This window comes from Alexandromys fortis, unplaced genomic scaffold (genome assembly GCF_014885135.2).
Source record: "Alexandromys fortis isolate MF-2015 unplaced genomic scaffold, M_Fortis_MF-2015_v1.1 scaffold_26, whole genome shotgun sequence".
Lineage (NCBI taxonomy): Eukaryota > Metazoa > Chordata > Mammalia > Rodentia > Cricetidae > Alexandromys > Alexandromys fortis.
In genome coordinates this window covers 9,887,226-9,897,879 of record NW_026067894.1, presented here as the reverse complement: position 1 = coordinate 9,897,879, position 10,654 = coordinate 9,887,226, and the positions used below count along the sequence as shown (strand labels likewise).

The following is a 10,654-nucleotide window of genomic DNA, read 5'->3' as shown; positions in this document are numbered from 1 at the left end:
TCTCTCTCTCTCTCTCTCTCTCTCTCTCTCTCTCTCTCTCTCTCTCTCTTTCTCTCTCTTTCTGTATGTTTTACTTTACTGCTTCCTCCAGTGCCTGGGGCTGCCTGGCTTCTGGTTTTTGGCCCTGGGCAAGCCCTTCCCTTTCTCCTTTTTTATCTTCTTTTTTCTTCTTTCCTGAGCCTAGATTCCTCCTCCTACTTATTCACTCTGCCCATCAGGCCCACCTATCTTTTCTCTGACTAGCTATTGGCTGTTCATCTCTTTATTAGCCCAATCAGCTGCCTTACGCAGGCAAGGGGAAACAAAGTCAACTCACTTTTACATAATTAAACAAATGCAGCACAAACAAACGTAACACGTCTTTACACAGTTAATCTTCCATAGCAGAAACAAATGTAGCACATCTTGGCCTAGTTAAAGTTATATTCCACAACAACCTCACGTAATTTCCATGCACCCAGATTTGGAGTCAAAGGACTAACTCCAACAGCTCCTCCCTCAAAAGTCCCAGCAGGCCTCCATCACAGAGTACTCCTTTCCTTCAAACTGCAATAGTGCACACTTGCATGCACACGAAGGTTCAACCAGAGGTTTATTTATGCTTATGTCCTTCCTCCACCAGAGACCCTGCATCTTTACAGGTCTCATTTGATCAAGCTAGGAAAAGAACAGGGCTAGGATTTTAGCGTGGTATTCCTGCTTCCCGGTCAGCTGGGGCAGAGAAGTAACTTTTAAAACCCCCATATTCTGGTGGCGCACGCCTATAATTCCAGCACTCAGCAGGCAGAGGCAGGTAGATCTCTGAGTTTGAGACTTCCTGGTCTACAGAGACAGTTCCAGGACAAACAGAACTACACAGAGAAATTCTGTCTCAAAAAAACAATATAACAACGATGATGTGGTGGCGGCGGCGATAAAAGTACGGTGTTGTTCTGGGGAATTGGAGATAAGAGGAAGTGATACTTTAAAGGGCATAGTGATGGCTCAACAGATGGTGGGAAGGGGAAACTGAGGCCAAAATGTAAATGACTTTCCCCAAATGAAACACCACACTGCGAGCAGTATTCGCAACTATAGGCCAGTCCCAGACTCTATTCGCTGGGAATGCTGCTTTGGTTGGCTCTGAATTCTTCTCCAGGTTCCTGATTTTCCTACGCCACTCCACCCCACTCCCCCACGTCAAGCCCGGAGCCATTTCTCCAACGCAGATACTGGGCAAGAGAGCCTCTTTAAAGGCGCCTCTTTAAAGGGGAGGGGGCGTGGCCACGAGCGGGGCGGGGCTCAGGCTTGCGGTCGCGGGCGGATGACGTGACCCGGCGCGCCGGCTTCTGTCAGCGCTGGTAGCGGCATGTTGGTCAGCGGGCGGCTGACAGGGGCGCGAGCCCGGGCGCCTCTGCATGCGGGTCTCCTCGAGACTTGGCTCCGCCGCGGGCGGACCGCGTCCTCCTACTCCGCTTCCTCTGAGCCGTCCAAGGTGCGGGCGCTGATCTATGGCAACCACGGGGATCCGGCCAAGGTCATCCAGTAAGAGTCGGCGCCGACGCCGGGCGGGGAGCTGGGGGTCCCTGGAGGGTTTTAAGGCGGGCGGCGGACCGCGAGGAGAGGACAGGGTCCGAGGAAGCGGACGCCGCCGTCCGACAGACGCCGAAGCCCAGCGCGCGCTCGCTAACTCGACTCCGGTGCTTCCTGGCGGCGGAAGACCCGCGAAGCACAGGTGCAAGATCGAAGGGCGACGCTCGTTGATCGATGTTGTTCGAGGATTGTGGCAGGCACTCCTTTGTCTAGGGGGATGCTTTCGATGGCTTGTCAAGGCAACGCTCGTCGGGGGGTGGTTATTGGATGTGTTCCCATTGTGCAGATGAGAAAACCGGGGCATACGAAAGTTAAAACCACTTGCCCAGAGTCACCCAGCCAGTGAGAATCGGAATTTGAACATATGGGCTCCCTAAGTTCTACTCCTTTGTTGATTTATATTTCAGAGGAAGAGACCAGAGTAATTTTACATCTATTTGGGTCGTCAGTTTTGAGTTAAACAGGCAATATTTTATTGTTTCGGTTTCACAGAGCTCGCAGGACTTGTCCAAAGTGATACAGTTACTTAGTGATTGGAATAGGGACTGGAATTCACCTCTGGCCCCCTTTGTGGGTTTCCTTCCACCACACCACGGATGTATCTTGACGTAGTTACAAGTTGTTTAAACCGGCTTGTTGGCGAGCACCTTTAATCCCAGCAAGCTGGAGGTAAAGGCAGGCAGGCAGATCTCTGTGAGTTCAAGGCCAGCTTCGTCTATGTGTTGAGTTCCAGGATAGCCAGGACTGTAGAGACCCTGTCTCAAAACAATCAAACAAAAGCGAGTTGTTTGATAACCCCAGCATGCTGAGGGAAGAGGGTTGTGAGTTTGAGACCAGCATGGGCTCTGTAATGAGCCTTTGTCTCAAAACACACAGAGAGAGCAAAATACATAAAAGATTTTAAAGACCCAAATACAATTTAGGGGCGGTATATGATGGTGCATGCCTGTAGCCCCAGCACTGGCTGAGGTAGGAAGATGGTGAATTTGAGGCCAGTATGGACTACATATTGAAACCCTGCCTCAAAAACAAAAGACAAAAATTTGGTGTTTGCCAACATGCATCTTCTTAATATTGTTTTCTCTCTCCTTCTCTAGGTCCCCCTGGCTAGTCCTGGCTAGCCTGGAACTGGCCAAGTAGACTTGGCTGACCTGGAGTTTATAGTGATTCTCTTACCTCAGCCCACTGCCACCCAAATGCTGGAGTTAAAAGTGTGCCACTCCAAGTCCCATTTAAAAAAAAAAAAAGTCTGGCCTCTAACTGCCAGTGCCAGGATTACAGAAGTGTTTGTTCTCCATTGCTCCTGCTCCTCTTCCTTCTCTCCCACCTCAGACAAGGTGTCCCTGTGTTTCCCAGGTTGGCCTGGAACTTGTTTTCTTGCCTCAGCTCCTCAAGGAGTTGAAATTACTGGTTGACCTTTCTTTGAAATTGCTCTAAAGGCGGGTGTGGCCAGTACACAACCTTGAGTCTCCTCTCTGCCTTTCAAAGCACCTAGCCTGTAGCCTGTACTTACACCAGCACAGCTGTACATTTGCTGTGAACCAAGGAGTTACGAAGGCACCGCAGGGGAGTCTCATTCTTAGCTGATTAGTGCTGTGTGCTGTGTTTGTGAAGTGGCCCAGAGAACTAAGTGAACTTGCTAAACACACAGCTAAGCCAAGTGAGGACAAAGAGCTGCCTCCGAGAACCCTAATTTCCAGATTGGGGCTTTCACTTTCACCCTGCTTCAGGCAGCCTTCACAGCTCTTTAGACTGACAAGTTACATATAGATTTATTTGTTGGTAATCCGTATGTAAAAATTATGAATTACGATCCAGCAGAATTCTCAGAGAGGGTATTAAAGACATGGAAGGCTGAGAGGTGGATTGACTGGTCTAAGATCAAACATTTTATATCTGAGTTCAGCAGTACACGTGCACGCACGCACGTGCGTAGATCAGAGGACAGCTCTCAGGAGTCAGTTCTCTTCCATCTTTTGGGATCTGGTGTGAACTCCGGTCATCATCGTATTCGCAGCTTGCTCCTCTGCCAGCTGAAACGTCACACCAGCCCCCTAGTTGTATTTTGCTGAGAGGCAATGAATCATGTCAGGGAAGACATTTCCCTGAAGACTTTGTTGTGGTGAGCTGATAAAGCCTTTGTGAGCAGGCCTTCATTTCAGAAATGGCCCAAAAGGAGAGCGGTGTGCTGCTGCTCCCAAAGGCTTGTCATTTGTGTCTCTCTCACAGGCCTGCGTGAAACAGCTGCTCCTGTCACGTTAGCTGAACCCGAAGCTCATTTCATTAAGAGGCACACCTTTTATTGAGTTCTCCCAGCGCGATGAGGAAGGCTCGAGTGGCTGACCAGCTGTGTGCCGTGGCCTCCTGATTGGTTTCCTGTTAGAGAATCAGAGAAGCTGGAACTGCCCTGTCTGTCGGCAGATAGAAATAAAGACAGCTGCTTCTGTCTTCTGTGTAGACCCCTAGTCGTGTCCCCAAGCTCAGAACATGACACTTATACCAGGCATTCCCTTCAACCTGGGCATCACAGCTCAGTCACCTGTGCTACACTTGGAAACGATTTCCAGGCTCCACCTCTGAAGCGCATAGTGGATCTGGGGTGTCTGTTGTTTAAGCTCGCAGGCCTCCAGGTGACTGATGTCCAGCCAGTGTTGGGAAGCAATGCCTGTGGATAGACGGCCAGGCAGTAGGCATTGTCCCGTCTGGAATGGCCTTCCCTTCTGACCCAGATTCGGGCGGGCTGAGGTCCATGACCAAAATTTCCTTTGTAGTTCTGTATGCGGTTTACAGTAATCACAACCTCATAAGAATCAAGTGTTCTCACATCCCAGTGACAGGGTGTCTCTGGATCTTGTGACGAGTAGGGTCATGAGACTACCCAAAATCCAAACAACAGTTCCCAGACAGGTGTGTTTTGTACTGTGGGCCAGTCTAGGAGCTGGGGAGACACTAGGGAAAGGTATGAAGTCAGAATGCAGGATTTTACAGTAGTCTGCAATTTTCAGAGGTGGTCAGAGCCTGTTCTCTGTGCAGAGTTCTAGAAGGTTCTGGAAGCCATGATGTCCTTTACCCCTCCCCCCATCCTTCTCCCCTCCTACTCTAGGGAGCATCCCCTCAGATCTTCGCTTTTCTCTTAAGTGCTGGTGTGGAAGTAACTCATTTCTTGTATACCCACGAAGTAGCAAGTGTCAAGCTAAGTTCTCTGTGAAGACTGTGGTATTCAAATGGGACCGAGGTGACTGTAGCTCAGTGTAGTGTCCTTGCCTAGCATGCACAAGGCCCTGAGTTCAGTCCTAGGCATCACAAATCAGCATCATCCAGTTTTGTTCGGTCTTCCCTGTTTAACAGAGAAGGAAATTGAATCTCAAGATTGAAAGGCTCTTGCCCAAAGGACAACTAGAGTGTTCCTGCTTAAAAGTTCTTCATGGGGATGGAAGCCCCCACAGTGGAGACAAAGACTGAAAGAAGCAGTCACAGTCATCTGAAAGGGTTTTCCAGGATGGAATGGAGTATAAAATTAGGATCATGATTGTTTAGAAGAGAAAGTGAAATTATAGGTCATTCAGTGGCCCCGAATTTTCTGTTCTGCCCTGGGATGAGGGAGGTACCAGTTTCTGCCCTCTTCTTTCCTCTGCCTGCACCCAGCTTGTGTGGTCACCCACAACTGTAATCTCAGCACTCAAAGCTGGTAGCAGGAACATCAGGAATTTGAAGCCGGTCTTGGCTACAGAGTGAGTTTGAAACTAGGCTGGGCAACATGAGATGCAGTCTCAGAACACCAAAAGAAACACCTAGCACCCAAAGTGGTTTCTCACCTGCCAGCTGCAGGATAAACCCACGCAGGGAAACCTTTGCTTTCTATATCCTTTCTGATTTAAACCAGATGGAATTTAGGGGGCCCGTGTTAGGTTGGTAAGGCATTCTCATTATAAGGTACTCTTTATTCTGAGTCTTTGTACACCTTAGGTCGGTGTTTAAACTAAAACTCTGTGGGTAACTTGGTTTTTAAATTGGAATTTGGTATTTTCTAAATTGATGTTTGGTGCTCTTTTGAGAACTTTTTCATGTCAAAGATAAAGTAAATTGACATAGTGTTCATTGATACAGGAAACTAGCCAGCATTGGTTCTTTGAGGGGCAGGTAGATGCTGGGCCCTGAAGATTCAGAGACAAGTGATTTATACCTTTGTCCCCAGAAAACCCCAGTCTAGTCCAGCATTTGGGCCACCATACCCCAGTGGGGTAAATGCTATGATATGTTCAGAATGTATTACGTACCCAGAAGAGGGATGCCTAGTTCCTTCTCTTGCCCTTGGGCAGTCAGACTAGCAAGAAGTCAAAGCCATATGAGAGAGAGGACTGTCTTGTGCAAAAGAGGCTTCAGGTGCAGAAGCCCTGAATGCCTCAGTACCTACTGTTGCCTGGGAGGGATCCATATGTAACTGACCCCGGGGGGATTACGCTGAGGTCATGGGATTCACACTATACTATGGAGTTCATGCCATGTCCCACGGTCCCGGTTTCCTCCTGTTGCCTCCTAGGTGAAATGTGGCAGACAAACGAATCCCACAGTAGGTTAGATGTTATCCCTCCATCCTGAGCCTCCTAGAGATGCCGTCACTCAGTGCAGCGCCAGGGCACACTCCTATCTGTCCTATTAAATGCTTCCTGGCCTTTTCCACTCGGGGTGAGTTCAGATGGGCTCTTGTTTTAGAAGCAGATGAACAGATGACAGAATCATACTAGTTTGAGATGTTTTGTTGGGACCACAGGCAACAGCAATACAAGAGTAGTGGTCCTCATTCCAGTCCTTCCTCTGAAGAAATCACTCGGCCAAGACCAGCAGTGGTGATATGCTTACTCTCCCTGCAGCTTCTATGCCAATAACAGACGTTCACAGCTCTCCCTTCTGTGTACCTACATCTACTGGCCTTTATAGCCCATCTCCCCAAGAGCACTCTTTCCTACCAAGGCAGGATGGGGGCCTTGTGTTAAGTAGCCTTCTGTCACAATGCATGCGCGAGACTGCTTAGAAAACTACATTTTGGAGGTTATGGTCAACGAGTAGTGCCATTGCTTCTGAATAGGGACATGCACCAAAACCATGCTCCTTAGCATGAGCCAGAGAGGAAAGCACTAGGTACCTGAAGACCGACCCCAGGGTTCCACCTCTTACCCACAGTGCCCTGGCCACCAAACCTCTAACACAGGGACATTTCTGGTCTGAACTATAGCGGATCCCTCTCAGCACAGCCCTGCAGCCATAGAAACAGAGGAATAACTCTTCATTGTTCCAGTCATCCTCTGCTCCTGGAAAGTCAAGCAGCCACTGGACTACCTGCTCCAGCTGCTTGGGATGCTGAGGCCAGGAATTAAAGGTTAGGCTTGGCAACACAGTGAGACCTACACACACAAAAAGTCAGGGCAGTGGAAACTGTGCAGGATTACCTTGAGTCAGAAAAGCCAAAAGAGTCCCAACAAGGCTGATGAGTGACAGAGAGCGTTGGTCCCTAAGAGTCCAGCACTCCTTTAGATTTCCACCGGCAAAGGCCACTCATTCCTTGCTAGGGGTCACAAGCCAGAATCTGAGGCACCATCTCCCTCCCACTTGTGACATGTGTCCAAGCACCCCATGCACTTCTCTAAGGCACAGAAGGTGGCTTGTTGATCATGAGACCACATGCAGACCTGAGGAAGGCCACACGAGGTGTCAGTTACCTTTCCCAGTGCTGTGTGAAGACACACATTCCTAGCTCATGTGCTGAGCAGATGGGGAAGTCTCTAGTCGGTGACATGCTCTCTCAGCTGGGTCTGTCTGAAATTATTTGCAGTGATGGAGTGAAAGATGAAAGATAAGAACAAATGGTGGCTAATGAAACATGGAAGGCAGGGAGGAGTGCTCAGCATTGCTGTCTGGTGTCTACCTTACCCAGCAGATAGAACGGAGCCAGTCCCAGGGGACTAGGCTCTTTTTTTCCTGTCTCAAAAGGCTCTTTCTTCTGCCTGCTTTTGTTTCCCTTGTACTTCATATGGTATCACAGGTGTACAGCCTCAGCCTCAAAGGAGCCATTGTGACTTTATCCAGCCTAGGATCTGTCAGTTGAGACAGTGGCAGCCCTCAGAGTTGCCTGGCGCCGTTGTCAGACTCACAGGGGAAAGATATGAACAGTAATGGGGCAGTGACTTGCAATCTAGCCAGGTTATGTTTGGGTGCCTCATTTGTGCTCAGCCACACAGCCGTCGTTTCCTTTGGTGAATTTAAAAAGCCGGAATCAGGACAAGAATTGCTATCATTGCACTGGAGGGCCAGCTCCTGGAATTCAGGCCCAGCCCTGTATTCCTTCTTGTCTCAGCAGCCGTATCCTTGATGATGCTGTTAGAACCGACTGCAGGAACAGCCATGTCTGTGGTATTGATGGCATTCCGTGGGGGCAGGCTGGGGCTGGTCTCCCTGATGAGATGCAGCTGGACCAACAAAGCTTACCCCAGGTGGGTAGCATCCACCACCACCACTGGTGTGTGCAGTTTCTACTTCCTAGACTCAATTTCTGCTCTGCCTGTCCCTACCCACCTTTCTTCCCTCCTCTGTGGATCTCAGCTGGACTTCCCAGGAGCCAAAGGGAACCAGGAACAGTTTGTAGTCCAATGTCCTGCCTGCTATCTGAAGTAGGCTGGTCTGTGAAAGTCATGTTTCAGTCAGGGTATCTGTACCAAGCCACCTGGGTTCCTCTACTGCAGGACTTCTTGGAGCCTGGCTCTTAGAGGATTAGCAGGCAGTGTTTCCCAGATATATGATGTCCTGAATCCCAGGGAAAGCTAATGTCTCCTAGGAGAACCCTCCAACATGAGTGCTCAGCCTGGGCTTGGAGTCTGGCTTAAGAACAGGCTTGTTCTTCTTCTTCTTCTTCCTCCTCCTCCTTCTCCTCTTCCTCCTCTTCCTTCTCCTCTTCTTCTTTTTCTTCTTCTTCCTCTCCTCTTCCTCCTCCACCTCCTTCTCCTTCTCCATCTTCTTCTTCTTTGCCAGTTAACTTAGTTTCTCAGCTTCTTCTCTTTTTAAACATCAGCATGATGATGCCTGAAGCATAAGCACTGGAAAGACTAAGCAGCCTGTAGATGCAGACTGACAGGCTTGGGGAGACTCAGCTGTCCTTTGTTGTCTGGCCTAGTGGCCAGAGTTGAGTTATAATCTCTAGATTCCTCCCACACAGTGGGCTGGCAGCTCTTTATGCTGGATGCCCGTTACGTCTAGCCAGAGCATCATCTATTGTCCATCCTGCAGGTTACCTGCATCAGACTTCAAAGACAATGCCTCTGTGTCCACTGTGAGCTCCCTCATCCTTCCTCACCATTTGCTCAGCCAGGAATCCAGACTAAGTCTGGGAACCATCACAGACTTTTCTCTCCCTTGACTTCCTAGGTGACTGGCGCGCGCACACACACACACAAACACACACACACACACACACACACACACACACGCACACATACATATATATATTATGTGCATTGAAGTGTGGGTGTCAGATCCCTGAAACTGGAGTTACAGACAGCTGTCAACTACCATGTGGGTGCTGGGAATTGAGCCGGGTCCTCTGGAAGAGCAGACAGTATTCTTAACTGCTGAGCCATCTCTCCAGCTCGGGTGACTGGCACTTTTATGCCACATTCTCTCACTAGAGATGACAGTTTGGTCCTAGATACTTGTTAATCACTAAGGAGAAATTTAAGCCCCCCCCCCATCTCTCCCTCCCTCCATCCATGTGATAAGTCCTGGGCTTTAGGTCTGAAGGATCACAACCCAAACTCCTTTCCACAATTGCAGGAAGCTCCGCAATCTGACTCTGTGAGGGAAAACCAGCTTGCCACTGTCTTTTCCCCTGCTGTGAATATTCATGCCACTTGCTGCAGGAGCACCTGACCACAGGGGATACTCAACCTCTGAGGGTGTAGATAACTCAGGATTCTGAACTCTGGAGGACATCAGACCCCAAGAACTCCAGAAAAGGGATTTTGAACCTATGTCTTCATCAGTTAAAAACTCTGATGGAAAAACTTCATAAACTCAAACACATTAACCTCCCATGAAATGATCTTAAGGGGCATAGTCACCCTGCTGTGGGACAGAAGGGCTAAAAAAAAGTGACCGTTGCCAGCACCAGGAAGAGGTTCAGAAGAAATCTTAGGAGGGATAAAGTTTGAGCTGGGTCTTGAAGGCTGAGTTGAATTTTTATTTAACGGTGAAGCTGTGGAAATGAAATTCTTGGCTGAGGGAAGAGCGTGTAGAAAAATGTGCAGAGAAAAGAAAAGCTGTGTCTAAGCAGCTTGAGCTCCCAAGCTTTGTCATCCTACAGGAAAGGTCTGATTATCTGTCAGAGTGTGGGAGAAGCAATAGGATAACACAAAGAGGCAGCTAGTCCAAAAACCGATTTGCTCAGGGCTGGAATTTTCTTTGGGATGTAGACCTAATGTATAGTCCCAGAGAAATATCTCTGATGGCCTCCCTGTGAGGTCTACTGGGGAGGCTGTGCCAATGCCAACCTCCTGTGCCAGTGCCAACCTCCCTTCCTCCCCCTCAGGCTGCTGCAGCAAGAGTCACCCTCCGGGCCAGGTCAGGCAAGATCTCATTTCACTGCCTGCTGCTGGGTTTGGAGTCCAGTGCTTACCAGGTGGCCTCTGTTAACATCTGAGTGCCAGGTTCAGATCAGATCAACCACCTCCCACTGTCAGCAGCCCTGAGCAAGTTATTTACCTCTTCTGTGCCTTTGTTCCTCAGCTATAAAAGCAGAACAATAGTCTGCAGCTATTGAAATGGGCTGGAAGCTGGCCTATAAAGCACTTGGCAGGGAGCCTGGCTGGTGAACACTCAGTAAGTAGCGGTTATTATTGTAGGGAGGACCCCTCCCTCCTCCAGCTATGTACACACACATGAAATCCTCGGTACTACCTTCCTTTTGCAAAGCCTTTTCTTCTGGCCCTGGCCTCCCACTCTTCCTAGTGAACCATTTTCTGTGAGAATTTATTAGTTTATTTTCTTAGCTCATTCTTTTTTTTTTTTTTTTTTTTTTTTTTTTTTTTTTTTTTTT

At 48.9% G+C, this 10,654-nt stretch overlaps 1 protein-coding gene across 3 annotated transcripts in view; it reads left to right on the top strand.

Moving 5' to 3' along the window:
• Positions 1-1,311: 1,311 nt before the first annotated feature.
• Positions 1,312-10,654, top strand: part of Mecr (mitochondrial trans-2-enoyl-CoA reductase) — a 29,212-nt gene continuing 19,869 nt past the window's right edge. Inside the window, exon 1 of one of the 3 annotated variants that reach the window (XM_050151467.1) lies at positions 1,312-1,474. In XM_050151467.1, coding sequence (XP_050007424.1) covers positions 1,398-1,474 — 77 coding nt within the window. In that variant the 5' untranslated portion in view covers positions 1,312-1,397. Of the gene's footprint in view, positions 1,525-1,556; positions 1,715-10,654 lie in introns of those variants that run through there. The other 2 variants (XM_050151458.1, XM_050151476.1) reach the window with 2 other exon arrangements.